General features: G+C 40.3%; 1 protein-coding gene across 1 annotated transcript in view; it reads right to left on the minus strand.

Annotated features, from left to right (window-relative positions):
* Positions 1-21314, minus strand: part of ATP6V1B2 (ATPase H+ transporting V1 subunit B2) — a 41243-nt gene continuing 19929 nt past the window's right edge. Inside the window, exons 11-14 of the mRNA XM_059178917.1 lie at positions 20658-20740; positions 10553-10657; positions 9367-9496; positions 1-1434 (exon numbers count right to left, since the gene is read on the minus strand). Of these exons, the coding sequence (XP_059034900.1) occupies positions 1295-1434; positions 9367-9496; positions 10553-10657; positions 20658-20740 (458 nt within the window). The 3' untranslated portion in view covers positions 1-1294. The remainder of the gene's footprint in view (positions 1435-9366; positions 9497-10552; positions 10658-20657; positions 20741-21314) is intronic.

The raw sequence follows: 21314 nt of genomic DNA on the forward strand, positions 1-21314 counted from the left end.
TAACTTCCATTTAACATTTATTTTCATTTTATATCCAGATGTCACATTTTCTACATTAAAATATAATCATGCTGACTCCCCACCCCACCCCCTATACCCTCAGAGAAAAAAGGGAAGAACTTTACATAACTGGAAAGATGGAATGCACAGAGAAGTTTCTATTGCACCAAGTAACAAAGAACACAAAGAGACCAAAGAGTAGACATGGCAGAAGTGCAGAGAAGACAGCTCAGAACTCACAGCAAGAAGGAGCGAGAATTAAAGGCAAAAGCTTTTAAATGCTATCACTTGTGCCACAAGGTTACCCTGAAAAGGCAGAGATGGGTCAGAAAACAGGATCAAATAGGGGATCTTCCAAAGGCTGCTCTCTAACAGAGTTTAAAATATCCATACACAGAAGAACTTTCTCCTCTCCACCTTGCCCTCAGCATCTGGTAAACACTTGAGAAACTTAAACCACTGTTATCATGTCAGAATGTAGAATGGATATGGGTTTTTCTTTCTTTTATTGTACCCCCACTCTTTCCAAACAACAGTTTTATTAGTTATTTTAATTACGATTTCTCTGTAAGGAAACCCAGTAAGGATCATTAAGAAACGGCATCTCACTACTATCAGATCAATGCCAGCTGTGCAAAAGCTGCAGGATTCTGTTACTCAGAGGGAGGGAGAACAGTAAGACACAGGAATCCCAATTCATAATGACTAAAGAGAAAAATGAAACTCCTTCTCTAATCTAGGCATTAAATAGGAAAGAGCAGGTGGACAGTAAAAACCGTCTGCTTAGAGCAGCAACACAGACCTTTGGGCACAGCAACAATCCAAAAACAAATGCTCAGGGAAGAGGCCCTTGGCTCTTCAGAGAGGCGGCTTCTTTTAGACCTGATCCTGGCTCTAAATTGCAGATCAAAGCATTATAACTTCAGACAGTGATACTCTGGAGGGGGCTGAGAGGTAAGGTCAAGGAGACCCATATAATGAGACATTATTAGGCAACTAACTACACCACTATGTACAAACACACACATCTGTAGGAAAACTTCACCTCCAACTCTGTAGCTATTTTAAAAACAGCACTGATGATCCAGGTTTTCTGAACAGGGGATATTTTAAAGTCTGTTAGAAGTTTAAAACATTGCAACACTGGCACAGTATGTTACCTATTCTTTGTTTTTAATTACAGGGTAACAACGTAAACTCCAACACAAAGATGGGGGAATGGGGGAGTGCAAAAGGAATAAAGAAAACAGAACCAGTATTTCACAAGTGTATCAAGCCAGCGATGCAGTAGCAGTTAATGCTTCGCAGAGTCTCGAGGGTAAAATTCACTCAGGGTGCTCTGAGGGATCCTCTTCAGCATCTCTTTGGGGAAGATTCGGAGCAGTTGCCAGCCAATGTCCAAAGTCTCATAGACAGTGCGGTTTTCATAAGGACCTTAGAAAAAATTGAAATTGAATGAATAAAGGCAAACTACTTACAATTTACCAGTGTTATTATTTATTCCACTATATAGGACTACTGTGAGCATCAAGTATTAACAATAACAACAAAAAAGACAAAGCAGTTGGGTCTCTTAAGGCCAGATGCAACCAAATGTATGTGAGGGTACAGAGAGTAAGTACCATTAGGAATCAGAGAAAAGGGAGAAGCCTGCAGGCTAGAGGCAGTGGGCAATCTAGTGTGTGGGGGACAACCATGTGGACAACTGGGAAGGATCTAAATACCTGGAGCAATGGAAACTAGACCCAGTGTTTTGTCTATGGATTACTGAGAAAGGCAGTTTTCCAGGAAGAAAAGATGAAATGTGAGGGAGGGCAGTACAGACATTTACAAAACCTTAAATGTCAACTGAACACCTTGAATAGGCTAGTTGTTTTCAAAGTGTTTACTAATTATTTTTAGTAGTAGAGTCATTCTTATCCTGCAAATAAATTTGATTTCTTAACTATGGAGTCAGAGTGGCTGGAATTCTGGTTTCTTTTCTCTACCAGAAAAACTTCACTTTTTATCTTTTTAAGGTATCATAGTGCTGCACTAAAAAAAATATACACATCTTTTTGGGTTTAACGTTAACAAGAAATGCATCAAGTAAATATAAGAGTGTAGTGAGCACGATGCATTATTCCAAAGTTAACACATCTGTGTTTAGTACCACTGAGGTCAAAAATAGTGGCAAGGGAGAGACCAATCAAAACAGCCTGAAAATTGTACATGTGCTATGTAATGAAAACCGTTACTGCCTTTTTACTAGAAACACAATCAATACAATTAGTAATAAGTTTATTCTGGCAAATATTAGAGGGATATACAGAGTAAGGAAAAGTGGTGAAAAAGCTGGTACCAATGACCAAGATGATGAGACAAAGGTCTAGACTAGGCCTTAAGATTCAAAGTTGGTCACAGATCAATAGCCTTCCACATTATCCAAGAACTTGTCCAGATGAAGAATCTCTGGCCCCATCTAGTTCTACTGAATCAAAATCTGCAATTTAACAAGATCTCCAATTGATTCAAAAGCATATTAAAATTTGAGAAACAATGGACTAAGGTACACTAATGGAAATGAAACCAGAAGAGGATTATTTTAAATAAGAACAAAAAAATTAGGGGGGAGGAGTCAAGATGGCGGAGAAGCAGCAGCAGGCTGAGACTACTTCAGCGAGCAGGAGATGAGCTAGATAGCTTATCTAAAGATTGCAAACACCTGCAAATCCATCGGCAGATCGAAGACAAGAACAGCAATTCTAGAAACAGAAAAACAACCACTTTCTGAAAGGTAGGACCGGCGGAGAAGTGAATCCAAAGCGACAGGAAGATAGATCCCAGGGGGAGGGGCCGGCTCCCGGCAAGCGGCGGAGCAACGGAGTACAAAATCAGGACTTTTAAAAGTCTGTTCCGCTGAGGGACATTGCTCCAGAGGCTAAACCGGGGCGAAGCCCACGTGGGGGCAGCGTGGCCTCAGGTCCCGCAGGGTCACAGAAGGATCGGGTGTGTCTGAGTGTCGCAGAGCTTGCGGGTATTGGAACAGGAAAGCCGGCTACAGAGACAGAGCCGACAGTAAGCTCGCAGCTCGGGGTGACCTTGAACCGGTCCCAGGCTCGGAGAGCTGGGAGCGCGGCTGGAGGTCAGGCAGACGGGAGTAACTGGGCACTGTTCTCTGAGGGCGCACTGAGGAGTGGGGCTCCGGGCTCTCAGCTCCTCCGGGCAGGAGACCAGGAGGCCGCCATTTGTATTCATGTCCTCCGGAACTCTATGGAAAGCGCTCAGGGAGCAAAAGCTCCTAAAAGCAAACCTGAGCAGATTACTCAGTCCAGCCCCTGGTAAGGGCAGTGTAATTGCACCTGGGGCAAAGAAACTTGAGAATCACTACACCAGGCCCCTCCCCCAGAAGATCAACAAGAAATCTAGCTAAGACCAAGTTCACCTACCAAGGAGTGCGGTTTCAATACCAAGGAGAGCAGCAGAATTCTAGAAGAGGAGAAAGCAAAGCACGGAACTCATGGCTTTTTCCCTGTGATTTTTTAGTCTTGCAGTTAATTTAAGTTTTTTCTTTTTCATTTTTTTCTCTTCTTCTGCTAATTTTTTAAACTTTTACCCTTTTCTAACATTTTTCAACTAGTTTATATATATATATATATATATAAAATATATATATTTTTTCTTTTTTATACATTTCTTTATTCGTTTTCTTTTATAATTTTCAATTTCCTTTCTTTTTGAACCTCTTTTTATCCCCTTTTTCCCCCCTCACAATTTGGGATCTATTCTAATTTGGTAAAAGCATATTTTCCTGGGGTTGTTGCCACCCTTTTAGTATTTTACTCTCCTTCATATACTCTTATCTGGACAAAATGACAAGGCGGAAATATTCACCACAAAAAAAAGAACAAGAGGCAGTATTGAAGGCTAGGGACCTAATCAATACAGACGTTGGTAATATGTCAGATCTAGAGTTCAGAATGACAATTCTCAAGGTTCTAGCCGGGCTCGAAAAAGGCATGGAAGATATGAGAGAAACCCTCTCGAGAGATATAAAAGCCGTTGCTGGAGAAACAAAAGAACTAAAATCTAACCAAGTTGAAATAAAAAAAGCTATTAATGAGGTGCAATAAAAAATGGAGGCTCTCACTGCTAGGATAAATGAGGCAGAAGAAACAATTAGCGATATAGAAGACCAAATGACAGAGAATAAAGAAGCTGAGCAAAAGAGGGACAAACAGCTACTGGACCACGAGGGGAGAATTCGAGAGATAAGTGACACCATAAGGCGAAACAACATTAGAATAATTGGGATTCCAGAAGAAGAAGAAAGAGAGAGGGGAGCAGAAGGTATACTGGAGAGAATTATTGGGGAGAATTTCCCCAATATGGCAAAGGGAACAAGCATCAAAATTCAGGAGGTTCAGAGAATGCCCCTCAAAATCAATAAGAATAGGCCCACACCCTGTCACCTAATAGTAAAATTTACAAGTCTCAGTGACAAAGAGAAAATCCTGAAAGCAGCCCGGGAAAAGAAGTCTGTAACATACAATGGTAAAAATATTAGATGGCAGCTGACTTATCCACAGAGACCTGGCAGGCCAGAAAGAGCTGGCATGATATTTTCAGAGCACTAAATGAGAAAAACATGCAGCCAAGAATACTATATCCAGCTAGGCTATCATTGAAAATAGAAGGAGAGATTAAAAGCTTCCAGGACAAACAACAACTGAAAGAATTTGCAAACACCAAACCAGCTCTATCAGGAAATACTGAAAAGGGTCCTCTAAGCAAAGAGAGAGCCTACAAGTGGTAGATCAAAAAGGAACAGAGACCATATACAGTAACAGTCACCTTACAGGCAATACAATGGCACTAAATTTCTCTCAATAGTTACCCTGAATGTTAATGGGCTAAATGCCCCAATCAAAAGACACAGGGTATCAGAAAGGATACAAAAACAAAACCCATCTATATGTTGCCTCCAAGAAACTCATTTTAAGCCCGAAGACACCTCCAGATTTAAAGTGAGGGGGTGGAAAAGAATTTACCATGGCTAATGGACATCAGAAGAAAGCAGGAGTGGCAATCCTTATATGAGATCAATTAGATTTTAAGCCAAAGACTATAATAAGAGATGAGGAAGGACACTATATCATACTCAAAGTGTCTGTCCAACAAGAAGATTTAACAATTTTAAATATCTATGCCCCCAACGTGGGTGCAGCCAACTATATAAAGCAATTAATAACAAAATCAAAGAAACACATCAACAATAATACAATAATAGTAGGGGACTTTAACACTCCCCTCACTGAAATGGACAGATCATCCAAGCAAAAGATCAGCAAGGAAATAAAGGCCTTAAACGACACACTGGACCAGATGGACATCACAGATATATTCAGAACATTTCATCCCAAAGCAACAGAATACACATTCTTCTCTAGTGCACATGGAACATTCTCCAGAATAGATCACATCCTCGGTCCTAAATCAGGACTCAACCGGTATCAAAAGATTGGGATCATTCCCTGCATATTTTCAGACCACAATGCTCTAAAGCTAGAACTCAACCACAAAAGGAAGTTTGAAAAGGACCCAAATACATGGAGACTAAACAGCATCCTTCTAAAGAATGAATGGGTCAACCGGGAAATTAAAGAAGAACTGAAAAAAATCATGGAAACAAATGATAATGAAAATACAACAGTTCAAAATCTGTGGGACACAACAAAGGCAGTCCTGAGAGGAAAATATATAGCGGTACAAGCCTTTCTCAAGAAACAAGAAAGGTCTCAGGTACACAACCTAACCCTACACCTAAAGGAGCTGGAGAAAGAACAAGAAAGAAACCCTAATCCCAGCAGGAGAAGAGAAATCATAAAGATCAGAGCAGAAATCAATGAAATAGAAACCAAAAAAACAATAGAACAAATCAACGAAACTAGGAGCTGGTTCTTTGAAAGAATTAATAAAATTGATAAACCCCTGGCCCGACTTATCAAAAAGAAAAGAGAAAGGACCCAAATAAATAAAATCATGAATGAAAGAGGAGAGATCACAACTAACACCAAAGAAATACAAACTATTATAAGAACATACTATGAGCAACTCTACGGCAATAAATTTGACAATCTGGAAGAAATGGATGCATTCCTAGAAACATATAAACTACCACAACTGAACCAGGAAGAAATAGAAAGCCTGAACAGACCCATAACCAGTAAGGAGATTGAAACATTCATTAAAAATCTCCAAACAAACAAAAGCCCAGGGCCAGATGGCTTCCCGGGGGAATTCTACCAAACATTTAAAGAAGAACTAATTCCTATTCTCCTGAAACTGTTCCAAAAAAGAGAAATGGAAGGAAAACTTCCAAACTCATTTTATGAGGCCAGCATCACCTTGATCCCAAAACCAGAAAAGGATCCCACCAAAAAAGAGAGCTATAGACCAATATCCTTGATGAACACAGATGCGAAAATACTCAACAAAATACTAGCCAATAGGATTCAACAGTACATTAAAAAGATTATTCACCACGACCAAGTGGGATTTATTCCAGGGCTGCAAGGTTGGTTCAACATCCGCAAATCAGTCAATGTGATACAACACTTCAATAAAAGAAAGAACAAGAACCATATGATACTCTCAATAGATGCTGGAAAAGCACTTGACAAAGTACAGCATCCCTTCCTGATCAAAACTCTTCAAAATGTAGGAATAGAGGGCACATACCTCAATATCATCAAAGCCATCTATGAAAAACCCACTGCAAATATCATTCTCAATGGAGAAAAACTGAAAGCTTTTCCGCTAAGGTCAGGAACACGGCAGCGATGTCCATTATCACCACTGCTATTCAACATAGTACTAGAAGTCCTAGCCTCAGCAATCAGACAACAAAAGGAAATTAAAGGCATCCAAATCGGCAAAGAAGAAGTCAAATTATCACTCTTCGCAGATGATCTGATACTATATGTGGAAAACCCAAAAGACTCCACTCCAAAACTGCTAGAACTTGTACAGGAATTCAGTAAAGTGTCAGGATATAAAATCAATGCACAGAAATCAGTGGCATTTCTCTACACCAACAGCAAGACAGAAGAAAGAGAAATTAAGGAGTCGATCCCATTTACAATTGCACCCAAAACCATAAGATACCTAGGAATAAACGTAACCAAAGAGACACAGAATCTATACTCAGAAAACTATAAAGTACTCATGAAAGAAATTGAGGAAGACACAAAGAAATGGAAAAATGTTCCATGCTCCTGGATTGGAAGAATAAATATTGTGAAAATGTCTATGCTACCTAAAGCAATCTACACATTTAATGCAATTCCTATCAAAGTACCATCCATCTTTTTCAAAGAACTGGAACAAATAATTCTAAAATTTATATGGAACCAGAAAAGACCTCGAATAGCCAAAGGGATATTGAAAAAGAAAGCCAACGTTGGTGGCATCACAATTCCGGACTTCAAGCTCTATTACAAAGCTGTCATCATCAAGACAGCATGGTACTGGCATAAAAACAGACACATAGATCAATGGAACAGAATAGAGAGCCCAGAAATAGACCCTCAACTCTATGGTCAACTAATCTTCGACAAAGCAGGAAAGAATATCCAATGGAAAAAAGACAGCCTCTTCAATAAATGGTGCTGGGAAAATTGGACAGCCACATGCAGAAAAATGAAATTGGACCATTTCCTTACACCACACACGAAAATAGACTCAAAATGGATGAAGGACCTCAATGTGCGAAAGGAATCCATCAAAATCCTTGAGGAGAACACAGGCAGCAACCTCTTCGGCCTCAGCCGCAGCAACATCTTCCTAGGAACAACACCAAAGGCAAGGGAAGCAAGGGCAAAAATGAACTATTGGGATTTCAAGATCAAAAGCTTTTGCACAGCAAAGGAAACAGTTAACAAAATCAAAAGACAACTGACAGAATGGGAGAAGATATTTGCATATGACATATCAGATAAAGGATTAGTGTCCAGAATCTATAAAGAACTTAGCAAACTCAACACCCAAAGAACAAATAATCCAATCAAGAAATGGGCAGAGGACATGAACAGACATTTCTGCAAAGAAGACATCCAGATGGCCAACAGACATATGAAAAAGTGCTCCATATCACTCGGCATCAGGGAAATACAAATCAAAACCACAATGAGATATCACCTCACACCAGTCAGAATGGCTAAAATCAACAAGTCAGGAAATGACAGATGCTGGCGAGGATGCGGAGATAGAGGAACCCTCCTACACTGTTGGTGGGAATGCAAGCTGGTGCAGCCACTCTGGAAAACAGCATGGAGGTTCCTCAAAATGTTGAAAATAGAACTGCCCTATGACCCAGCAATTGCACTATTGGGTATTTACCCTAAAGATACAAACGTAGTGATCCAAAGGGGCACATGCACCCGAATGTTTATAGCAGCAATGTCCACAATAGCCAAACTATGGAAAGAACCTAGATGCCCATCACAGATGAATGGATCAAGAAGATGTGGTATATATACACAATGGAATACTATGCAGCCATCAAAAGAAATGAAATCTTGCCATTTGCGACAACATGGATGGAACTAGAGCGTATCATGTTTAGTGAAATAAGTGAAGAAGAGAAAGACAACTATCATATGATCTCCCTGATATGAGGAAGTGGTGACGCAACATGGGGGCTTAAGTGGGTACGAGAAGTATAAATGAAACAAGATGGGATTGGGAGGGAGACAAACCATAAGTGACTCTTAATCTCACAAAACAAACTGAGGGTTGCTGGGGGGAGGGGGTTTGGGAGAAGGGGGTGGGATTATGGACATTGGGGAGGGTATGTGCTTTGGTGAGTGCTGTGAAGTGTGTAAACCTGGTGATTCACAGATCTGTACCCCTGGAGATAAAAATATATGTTTATAAAAAATAAAAATATATATATATATTAAAAAAAAAAAAAAAAAGAAAGAACAGGGAACTAGGCCTTTGAAAACATAAAGAATGTAGGAACAGGAAGATACAAAATCAGAAAAGGAGATGACAATAAATGAATCACAAAAGCAGCATACTACCCAAGCATGAGGAGATCATTTCAGAGGGGTAAGGAAGAAGAACCAGCAATGGAGGCAGCAGAGCAAAATGCCAGGTGTAAGGAAGGGAAAAGTTCAGATGGGAGCTGAATGGATAACGGACTTGAAGGCAGAGAGGAAGGAGCCAGAGGGTTAAGTGCAAAGACATGACAGGCAGTTAGAAAAACCTCTTCTCTAATTAGAAGGAAAATCATCTGGAGATCAATGCAAATTCTCTCAGAGTGGGAAAGAAGTCTTCAAAACTACACATGAGCTTATGTTTGCAAGAAAATAGTCATCTTACCCTGAGCAATGAAGTTCCTCTCAAACTTCTGCAGAAATTCCAAGTAAAGAAGATCATCTGAGGTTAGGGCTTCTTCTCCAACAACGGCTTTCATGGCTTGTACATCCTTACCGATAGCGTAACATGCATACTACAGAGAAAAAAATATTTAAAAAAACACAGGTAAGATTTTATAAATGTTAAAAGTAATCTGGGCTATAAATTAAGAGTATTTCTGTAGCTGTCTTTGTAAGAGACCACAGAAGGAATTTCACATTATTTACAAACATAATTCACATAAATCATATGAAAGTACCAGATTTTATTATAAAATAGTCTCATTGAGAAAGAAGTCTTCAGGTATGCAGTCCACAGATGCTACTAACACTCTAAAAAATACACTTCCTCAGTATGTCAAGGAGCTTACATTTTAAAGAGCATTTGAAAGTCATAACTCATACCACAGAGAAATCCATCTCAAAGTTCAAAAAAAATATTTGTGGTATGAGTAGGTTTACCATTTTTACTTTAAGGTCAAAGGTATTTTTCTTTCTTTGCACTTAGTGTACAATCTCATACAACTACAGAAACCAAGGATTATGGGGCACCTGGGTGGCTCAGGCGGTTAAGTACCTGAGGCTCAGGTCAGGATCCTGAGTCCTGGGACCAAGCCCTGCACTGAGCCCCACACTGGTCTCCCTGCTTATTGGGGAGCCTGCTTCTCCCTTTCCCTTTCTACCCTGCTGCTCGTGCTTTCTGGCTCTGTCAAATAAAAAACAGCAACTACAGAAACCAAAGATTCCATAGAATAAATAAAGCTGTATCTCTTAGTGTTCTGATGATTGTTTAATTTCTTAAATAAGAAATTAGAGTATCTTTTTAGGAATATTCTGTACTTATTATTATGGTTATTAATAAAAACCTAAAATGGCCTTATGGCTTGTTTTTAATTTAGAAATTATCGTGTATAGCATTAGATGTGGGTTTCAAGCCAAGGATTTTAATCTTGAGAATCCACAACTATCCTCTGAAAAAAGGGAAGACTGTTTGGTTCTAATGAACGATTTTATCTTCCACATGTAACCCATACTAAAATTCTACTTGTATGGGGGATAAGTACAGTGATATGGGAGAAAGATAAGAGGTGTAAGACAGCAGAAAGAATGGACTAAGAAAGGTGTTCATTTTCTCAAGAGGATATACATACCAGCTGGTTAGATACATCGGCATGATCCTTTCTGGTCATACCTTCTCCAATGGCAGACTTCATTAACCGCGATAATGAGGGCAGCACATTAATAGGCGGGTAAATCTTGAATAGAACATGAGAGAAAAAATACATTTAAATATAAAATTCAAGATTTATCAGTAGTAAAAAAGCATTTTGAAACTCATTATTATCCCTTAAATTACATAAAACTTCTATTTATCTCCTAGAGGAGTTCTAGTATCTTCTCCTAGTTAGAAAATGAAGTGAGACTTTATGGCATTTCTTTTGAGAATCAAACTCAGAAAGTGAAGTCTACAAAAACCAGTTCAAGGTGATACTGAAAAACTAGATTTTCAATATTTGCTGACAGTATCAAATCTAAATAGCCTCTGAGCTCTGACTTATATAAACACATACCAAATAAAAATATTAACAGTAATTTCACCTAAACACTGATATTAGAAGCTGGAATCTGTTACAGAACCATCAATCTTTTTTTGATTATTCAGTCATTAAAAAATGGTATCTTGTCATTTAACAAGATGGATGGGTCCTGAGGGGATTATGCTAAGTGACATAAATCAGACAGAAACAGGTAAGTACTATTATGATCTCACTTCTATGTCGAACCTAAAAAAACAAAACAAAACAAAAAACCATGAGCTTATGGATAGACTGGTGGCTGCCAGAGATGGGGGCTAGGCGAAATGGGTGAAGGGGGTCAAAATGTACAAACCTCCAGTTACAAAATGAATTAAGTCATAAAGATAAAATCCAGAACATTGTGACTAGAGTATGTATAATACTGTACTGCATATTTGAAAGTGGCTAGGTGACTGGATTTAAAAGTTAACATAAGGAAAAAGTATTTCATAATTATGTGTATTCATGGATGTTAATGGATTTAATGGTAAAATGGATTTAATGGTGATCATTTTGCAATATTTATCAGTGTAAAATCAATACTCTGTACTTAAAGCCAATATAATGTACTATTAATTATATATCAGTAAAGAAAAAAATAGAAAAAAACATTAATTCTGTACTAATAATAAGATTGATAATTATATAATAGAATACCCCCAAGATTCTTTGAGACCACTGGCTCCATTTTAAGGCACACAAAAAAAGTGGATACTTAAATCTTAATGATGAGGGAGCAGGAGGCTGGCTGAGGACAAAGCAAAAGCTGGCGCCTTGCACCCCTTCTTCACCCGCTCCCCTCCATATGTGTAGCGTTCCTCAGGCACCCCTGATCGCCATAAAACGATAAATAGTTAACTTGCAGGGATCGCAATCCTGCAGAACAGGAATCTCCCTTGCTCTACAAGATGTCCTAGAGACCTAAACAGGGAGGTTACCTTATCAATAGCACAAATTTCCAGAGGCAAATAACTCTTGGTTCCTGAAGCCCTAATGTCCCCCCTCCCACCATAAACTGGAGGAGACTGGAGTAGAAAGGAATGTAAATGATAGCCAGATCATAATGCCCCACCAAGAATCCCCCATTATCTTGATGTTAGTGCTTGACCTAAAGACGACACTGATCAAGCCATAAGGGCAAAGACCCCCCCCCCCCCCAGCACCTTGTAGGCCCTCCCTAACATGTGAGAATTCTGTTGAAACCTCCCATCCCTTCACCACCTCCCCCCAACCGTGGGGTATATAACATGCCCACCTTCACAACCCGGGGCAGCAGCTCTTCCTGCCCACGGGTCCTGTCCCCGTGCTTTAATAAACCACCATTTTGCACCAACGACGTCTTAAGAATTCTTTCTTAGTCGTCGGCTCGGAACCTCCTCACCCCACCGAACCTGACTTAGGTTCTGGGACTTCATCATTTTTGGCGAGCCAGCCAGGAGATTTGTGAGTCTTTACATTTGGACTCTGAGCTTCGGTGCAAAATTGGTGAGTACTTTCTCTCCTTTTCCTGTACTCTCATTCCAGGGCTTTTTCAAGGAGTATGGTCTTATTGGAACACTTGCATGTCAATTGCTCAGGCTGTAATCCTCTTGCCTGTGGCTACTCCACGGGGAGGAGAGCCTTTTGGCTGTAAGCTAGTACCCTGGCCAGAATGGCAATAAGACCCAGAAACTTGATGGCCTCACTCTATTCCTGTTCTTATAGAAAGTTGTCTTTCTTGGGCACGGGACAGCCACCTAAGTCACCAGGACGGCTGCCAATCTTAAGACTCCCGTGTGAGGTTTCCTCCTGATTGATCTAATGTGATCCCCTCCACATCCCTGGTCTAGCCACTTCTGGCCGCGGGACCTCCACTGGGAGCCGGCCGAAACTAGTACCCGATTGAATTAAAACGCAACCGGGGACCATTTCCTAGGGAAGTTGGCTGCAAGGACCACATGTGTTGGAAGGTCGCATAGACCATGATGGATTTCAGTCTTTACTGTTTGTCGTCAGTGTCTTCTGCAAACCGCCTAAAGCTATGAAATTGGGTAATTTCCCCTTGCCAAACTTTTCTAGTATTTCCATGGGTTAATATGGCAAAACAGTATGCAGTTTTCAGGACAGACAATGGCATGGCACAATTTCCTAGTCCATTCACCAGGCACCCATCTGTAGCCTAGGATGCGATGGGGAAGTGGAGGGACGCCGGCACCTCTCCAGGGCCTCTTAAGGCAGGATGGTGATCAATTGCGTATCTTGAGGGACGCCTCCGGTCGCTTTTGACACCTAAAACCTCTGACATACCCTGTGTGGGACGCCACCCAGGAGTCAGGGGATTTGGTAATGGACCTTCATTACTTTTCTGGCTTCAGTTCCCAAGGACTCTACCTTGGGGTGCCTTTTAACCCACTGGAAATAATTTGGATTGCAAAACTTAGGAAAGGACCGAGCTCCTGTAACACTGCATGGCCTCAGTGGGATCTATCAGTTAGATCTCCTCTGCAGGAAGCAGGGCAAATGGACCTAGGGTGCCTGCATTGCTCATACCTAGGCCTTCATTGCTCTACACCAGGACCCCAGACTAAGGGGCTTTTGTGGAATGTGTTTGCCTAAACGAGTCAGCTGTAAATTTTCTCCTGACATATTTGATGATAATTACGTAAATAAACCTTCTTCTAGTAAACCCAGGTTGCTGGGCCATCCCTAGCAAAGGGGACTCTGGCTTTATTTCTCTGTTTCTCTTAATAGATGTGGGGGCTTCTCCCTCACTCATGTCCCGTGTTAATGGCTATAACTGGAGCCAACTGGGGTTGGTCTAACTCGAGACAGAGACCATAAGGAATATTCCCAAGCAGCTGCCGAAACTCTCTTTGTTTCGGGGAAGTTTCCCTGTTTTCTCTGGCCTGACTTGGACTGCCTAATCCCTTCCCCCTTGCTGGTGGGAAAGCATGGCGTCTGCTCCTCTGTTGGGGCTTATGAGCTCTAAAACCGGGAATCTTTTCTCTGCCTCCTGGCAGCACTTTGTTTCTTCTGTTTCCCCCTTACGTGTTTATGTACCAACGTGTGTGCAGCCTGCATGACTGGCCTCTAGATCATGCACCACAGCTCCTTCTCTCTCCACTATAAAGGAGCAAGAAGAGCACCCCTGGACCTAACACTCCCCATTCCAGATCTTCCCACGCATGTCTCAGGTAAACATTCAAAGTGGAGTGGGCCCAGGTGGAACATAAATCACTATTGGAACTAAGTTAAGTTTGTTGGTTTAATTAAGATAAGACGTGTCTTTGAAGTTACAGCAGTAAATGTGAAACTTTTATTCTATCAAAGTTTACTGAAGGTCAAATAAGCTTGTGTTACTTGTTAAAATTTGTTAGCAAAGAAATGACGAAACTGATGGTTAATTGTTGTCTCAAAGTTCTAATGGGTAATTGCTGAAGTAGCTTTCAAAGTCTTTGGTAACCCGGAAGTTTTAAAGTTTTGCTTGGATGACAAATGGAATTGAATTGTGGACATCTATATCTTAACCAAACAGGATAAAGTGCTAAGTCGTTAATTACTGGATGTAGGTTTGTGCTTTTGACTTCATACTGCAAAGAAACTAAGAGTATTTAAATCTGCTGGTAAACTTGTTTTCCACTTAACTGATTCATAAATTGCCACCTGAAGAATTCTGTTGTAACAGTTCACAATTGCTTAATAACTAAAGGTGTTTCTAAGAATACAAAGTTCTGCTTAGTGTAACTAAGACTGACGGAAATAAAGGGAAACTCTGTATGTAGGAAAGTAGGAGATATGTAAGAAAGACTTAAGGAATGGGAATACATTTTGTTGAAGGTAAGGGAAGGTAATTTTGTCCTAAATGAGATGGTTGTTTAGAAGGAAATGGCTTGGGACAAAACCTGAATGCAAAGCAAGTTGTAGAAGGTTTGTAAAGGGAAATCTTCAGAAAAGGAATTTTAGCTATGGTCAAAGAATGGATTAAGATTGAAATGAATGGGTTTTAAAGGTACATTGGTACAAGACTGAAATTGTCTCTGTTCAAAAGGACAATGTTTTCTTAGATCAATTGATCTGTTAAGAAAATGTAAATGGTTTTCTCTTTGCCTGCCCAGAAAAACGAGTTTCTATGTTTTGTTTATCAGGTGTTTAACATCCCTAATTATATTTAGGCATGTGCTTTAAAACTTTCTAAGATTTTAGCAAATGTTGACAAGATTTAAATTGTAAATCTCTTTAACTCAGGCTTTTCCTTGGTATGTGAAGTTGCTCATGAAGTACTACTGAACCAATGATAAACCTTGGGTTACATTTGGGAAAATGCTATAACTATTCTAGAGATTCTACGCACTTCCTAAAGTTTTAACGTTTTGAGAGATCATCGCTTGATACTGTAATTATGGAAATGTTATGTATCATAGAAATAACCTGATTTCCTTGCAGCTAAATTGTAAACTCCCGTGTCTCTTTAGCTCTAACCATATCCATTCTGAGTTTTTGTCATTTATAATTGTTTTAATTCTCTGGTAAAATGAGTTTTATCTTCAAGGAGATTCCTATAAAGGACTTTCAGGACAAATACAGATATTTGATATGCTTGAAAATCCTAAAACTGAAATGGGTAAGAATTTCCAGAACTGACTAAAGCCGCATTCACCAGAATTAGTAACATGGGACTAAATGAACTAAAAGATTATAGTGTTGTGTCTCTTAATGTTTTGTCTTACTTTAAACATTGCTGGTTCTCTCTACTGTTTGCTCTTACAGACTAGGGATACTCCCTCCTAGTTATCTGTAACTTATAGAGATGTAAAAGTGCTCATTTGTAAAAGTGCTCAAAGCATTCATCTTTTCTCTCTATATGAACCCTCTGAAACCAAAAGGTCTGAGTTAAGTATTCTTTCTTCCATGGCAATCAGTCATTTGCATAAGTTCAATAAGAATCTGTTCTCCTTGTAACAGGAAAGAATTGGAAACACGGGTTATTTTACCAAGGCTTTGACTGGGATGTCATATTTGAAAAGACTCAGATATGACCAGACAGCTTTAAGGAACTAAGGTTGACTTTATGAAACCTGGAGCCATAAAGCCCCTTGGGACTGTTGGCCTGATACCTTGCTTACAGAGTTCCCAGCAGCCTCACCAGGTGAGTAAAGAATGTCACTCCTTGGTAGGTGCACTCTCAGGAAGAGGAATTCGCCCAAAGGTATTGCAGGCATGCCTCAGGGCAAGTACAGGGCTTGGCTTCTGGCCTGGAGAGGCTACTAAAAGTTCAACCTAGAGATTCCTTGTACAAAGTTCCAGTAAAGCAGATTCTAAAAGATCTATTGATCACACTCACTGTTCTTGCTGAGCTTATGTAAATAATGGGCCAAGTTTGTTAAAACTGGACTTGTTTCACAAGTGAATTAGTCCTGATTTGGCTATCTCTGTAAATGAGGGTTATTTTAGAGAGAAAAATTGTGTTTTAATAACACACCTTTATGGATGTTGAATTCTAGATTTGATTGTCTTTAAATGCTTGTTTACCTAAGCTAAACAATTTGAGGTAAACTTCAGAGAAGTTGCACAATAGCTTCTTTAGTCGATCTTACTATTTTGTGGGGATATTAGCAGAACCCCGTGGCACATGATTAAACAACTGAAAAAATGGGATTGATTCCCCAACAATTATATAACTTAACTAACACCTTATGTGTGGCTGGGATAAGGAAATTGCCTAAAAGCCAACCTATCGCACTCCATAGTATTAACCATGGACTTGTGGAGATAATGGATTACCCCACTTTCTTTATGAGTGGATTGAATGATGCATGGGGAACTCCCCTTATCTCTTGACAAGTTTTCTCACTTGCCAGTGATCCTCTGTAATCAGGATATTGTTAAGGCTGGACCACTCAAAGGTCTTCTTATTGGTTTCATCCCTTAGTCATATTTATCCTAGAGGCCACCTCTATTGAGGTGCAATTGCAAATAGATGCTTTAGCTAAGCATAGAACAGCCCTCATAAAAGGAGCCTCAAAGCTCACTATGGAACAGTCCCTAACTGTAATGACTTCACATCAGGTCCAGATTTGTCTTAGAAGCCAAAGGCCACCAATGGATGACGGAGGCCAACTAAATATTAGACTATACTTATAGATATGCCAGAAATAATACTTAAAATTTGTCAAACTTTAAACCTAGTTACCTGTATGCCTGAACCTGACCACTGTACTTCTTCCTCTATAGAGCAAAAACGGTTATTGATCTTGCTTACTCTATATGGCCAGATCTAAGATGCCCCTGTTAAAAATACGAATGACAGTTGATTTTCTGATGAGGTATGTTATAGTGCTCACTAGCATTTTGCAATTGCCAAAGCCTAAGAATTAACATTTATACTGACTCCAAATATGCTTTCCTGGTACTACATGTTCATGGAGCTATTTGGAAGGAAAGGGGATTGCTATCAAGCCATAACTCCCCAATCAAGTATGGTCCTGAGATCGTAGCCCTTCTTGAGGCTGTACACTTGCCTAAGGAGGTAGCGGTGATTCACATCAAAGGACATCAGAAGGATATGACCTTGGAATCTAAAGGAAACAACCTAGCAGACCATGCAGCCAAAGAGGCAGCAAAGAGTAAACAGATATTAAGCCTTATACCAGTCTTGACTCCAATGGAGTCCATAACTTCAGTCTATTCAGACCAAGAAATTCATATTGCTCAGGAGCGAGGCTATACTAAAAACGCACAAGACTGGCTTGTTAACGATGAGGGAAAATTGGGTTACTCTCCTACCAATAGGACTTCTCAGGATGAGAACTGCCCCAAAACAACCTATAGGACTTAGCCCTTTTGAGTTAGTTTATGGGAGACCATTTTTTTCTGTAGATCCGTTATTAGATGAAGATTATAATGCCTTACTAAACTATTCACTGGAAGCTGGTTTAATTCATAAGTCACTTAGTGAGTATACTAATCGTATTCTCCCCAAACCTGATTTAACTATCACTGAAAGCCCACCCTATGTAAATCCCGGAGATATGGTTTACTTAAAAAATTGGAAGTCAGATATAACTGAAAACTTACATCCAAGATGGAAAGGTCCATATCGGGTCATATTATGTACCCCCACTGCGGTGAAATTAGAAGGATACTCCTCATGGGTTCATATATCTAGAATAAAACCTGTACCTCCTCCACAGGAACCGAGCAAACAAACCAACGTGACTTCTTACTCCTGTGAGACGCTAGAAGACCTCAAACTTCCCTTCAAACGAAAATGAAGGTTATATATATTCTCTTTGTCTTCCTTTCATTTGTCTTAGCTGACAATTCCTTTCTACAGTGGGCACAGCATTTTGCTGAACTACATAATCAGACAGATTGCTGGATCTGTGGAAGTTTGCCTATTTCAAGTACGTCTGGATTACCCTGGTGGGTTTCTCCTTTACAGGGCACTGATTGGCATTCTCTACAAAATTATATCTCAGAGATGGTAGATGGAGACAGTACATTCTGGGATAAATCTATTACTAATCAAAATGTTTCTTCCTGGCCCATGATCAGTAAAACATAGGATTCACCAGGACATAATCAAAGTTTTTTATATTCTCAAACTATTAAAATTCTAACTGGCTTTACAGGCTCACAAGATGATACTCACCAGCTAGGGCCTAAGTTATGAAACCCTCCTTATTGCTATACTAAGGATGGCATATATCAAATCTGGGATGCGCATCTGTGGCTTACGCCCACGATTGGACGGCTCAGTCAAAAGGCAGTTTTATGCTGGGAACAAAAGAATCATACGAGTGGTACTTGGGCAAATAACGCACGATATCTGGGATGGCTACCACTAGAAATGTGTTCCCAGACAATAGTACTCCAGACTACTGACTGGTTTGCTACTGACTGGGTAAGGCGACCTGGCATTATATGGCCAGCTCCAAACGGAACCCACTGGATATGTGGAACCAACCTGTGGCCCTGGCTTCCTCCAGGGTGGATAGGTCGCTGTACTTTAGGATTTGCCTGGATCCATGGGCGCATTACTAAAACCATTACAGCTCCAGCTAATCTCTCCAATTTAAAACAAAGAAGAAGTGATCTGTTTTTAAATGGTATGATTACTTAGCATCCATTTTTGTTCCATCTGCGGGACTAAAGGATGTCATGTGGCATGTAGAAGCGCTTAATAAATATACTACAAAGGCACTCAATGATTCACTAAATAGCATCTCCCAGCTTAATACCGAAGTGTCACAGATATGCAAGGCAGTCCTACAAAATAGGATGGCCTTGGATGTCCTGACAGCAGCCCAGGGTGGCACATGCGCAATTATCAAGACAGAATGTTGCGTATACACCCCAGACTATTGCAAAAATGTCACAGGAATAATAAAGGATATGAACACCCAGATTAAGGCCCTACAAGATCCTTCTCTCTCTCTCAGTAAATGGTTAAGTTCCTAATTTGAAGGAGGACTATGGCCGAATCTCCTTTTCAGGCTTCTTATTCTTATCGCCTTATTAATCTTAATATGTTGCTTTGTTCCATGTTTCTCTACTTGGTGCCGAGACTCCATTGCTACAATGACTACACCACGGCAGACGATCCTTGTCACGCGCGAGGACGCCTCTTCACTGTCAGCGCTGGATTCAGCTGCCTCCACTTTTTGTAACTCCCCTATATGTCCCTACCCTGATCAATATTGACCTGAGCAGGTAGGGACAGCTCTACACCCCTATTTAGCACGAAGTTACAGAAGATGAGACCTTCCACCTTCAACCACCTTAAAGATTTAAGGGTCAAAATTGTTCAGGGGGGAATGATGAGGGAGCAGGAGGCTGGCTGAGGACAAAGCAAAAGCTGGCGCCTTGCACCCCTTCTTCACCCGCTCCCCTCCATATGTGTAGCGTTCCTCAGGCACCCCTGATCGCCATAAAACGATAAATAGTTAACTTGCAGGGATCGCAATCCTGCAGAACAGGAATCTCCCTTGCTCTACAAGATGTCCTAGAGACCTAAACAGGGAGGTTACCTTATCAATAGCACAAATTTCCAGAGGCAAATAACTCTTGGTTCCTGAAGCCCTAATGTCCCCCCTCCCACCATAAACTGGAGGAGACTGGAGTAGAAAGGAATGTAAATGATAGCCAGATCATAATGCCCCACCAAGAATCCCCCATTATCTTGATGTTAGTGCTTGACCTAAAGACGACATTGATCAAGCCATAAGGGCAAAGGACCCCCCCCCCCCCCCCGGCACCTTGTAGGCCCTCCCTAACATGTGAGAATTCTGTTGAAACCTCCCATCCCTTCACCACCTCCCCCCAACCGTGGGGTATATAACATGCCCACCTTCACAACCCAGGGCAGCAGCTCTTCCTGCCCACGGGTCCTGTCCCCGTGCTTTAATAAACCACCATTTTGCACCAACGACGTCTTAAGAATTCTTTCTTAGTCGTCGGCTCGGAACCTCCTCACCCCACCGAACCTGACTTAGGTTCTGGGACTTCATCATTAATACTAGCACTCTTACCCACAAGAGGATCTTGGTATACAAAAATGACAATTATATAACCATATGGAAAATAACTTGGTATTTTCTAACAAAATAATTCCTTAAAGTAAAGTCAAAGTCACCAATCACTAAAGAGTAACTGAAGAGTAGATTTCTAAGTTTTGCAGCATTGCTTAAATGTCAAATACCTGTCTATTGTGCAGCTGTCTGTCCACGTAGATCTGCCCCTCTGTAATATATCCAGTCAAGTCAGGGATGGGGTGAGTGATATCTACCAGAGGAAGACATCTGACATTAGTTAAAGGATCCATATCATATAAATGAATCACAGGAAGCGTGTGTGTTACATACAGCATTATGAAAAACAGTGCTCTTTAAAGTAATTTTGTATGATGACAGAAAAGTTCTGTATCTGTGCTGGTAGCCACCAGCCAAATGTGGCTACTGAGTACTTGAAATGTGGCTACTGGAAGTGAAAAACTTAATTTCAAATTTTATCTAATTTTAATGAACTCTGGAATTTAAACAGCCAAATGTAGCTAGCGACTATCATATTGGATGGTTTTATTTACTGAGTTGCAGCACGGTTAGATATCTATTGGCACATAAAGTAAATTAGTTGCATTTAGGAAAAGTACCATGGTCTCCTAGTTATTTCCCCCCAAAATATAAATAAAACTCCAAAAATTTCCTGGCAGAGGTTTGCCAATTTAACATATACTGAGAAAGCATTCTTAGTTTATAAGCTATTCAGATGGATATAAACCATTTCAACATGAGAAGTACAGGAATGTTAGATAAGCAAAACACCATTATGCGGGCAGCACCAAGAAAGTTCTACAAAG

Source organism: Mustela lutreola, chromosome 1 (genome assembly GCF_030435805.1).
Source record: "Mustela lutreola isolate mMusLut2 chromosome 1, mMusLut2.pri, whole genome shotgun sequence".
Classification (NCBI taxonomy): Eukaryota; Metazoa; Chordata; class Mammalia; order Carnivora; family Mustelidae; genus Mustela; species Mustela lutreola.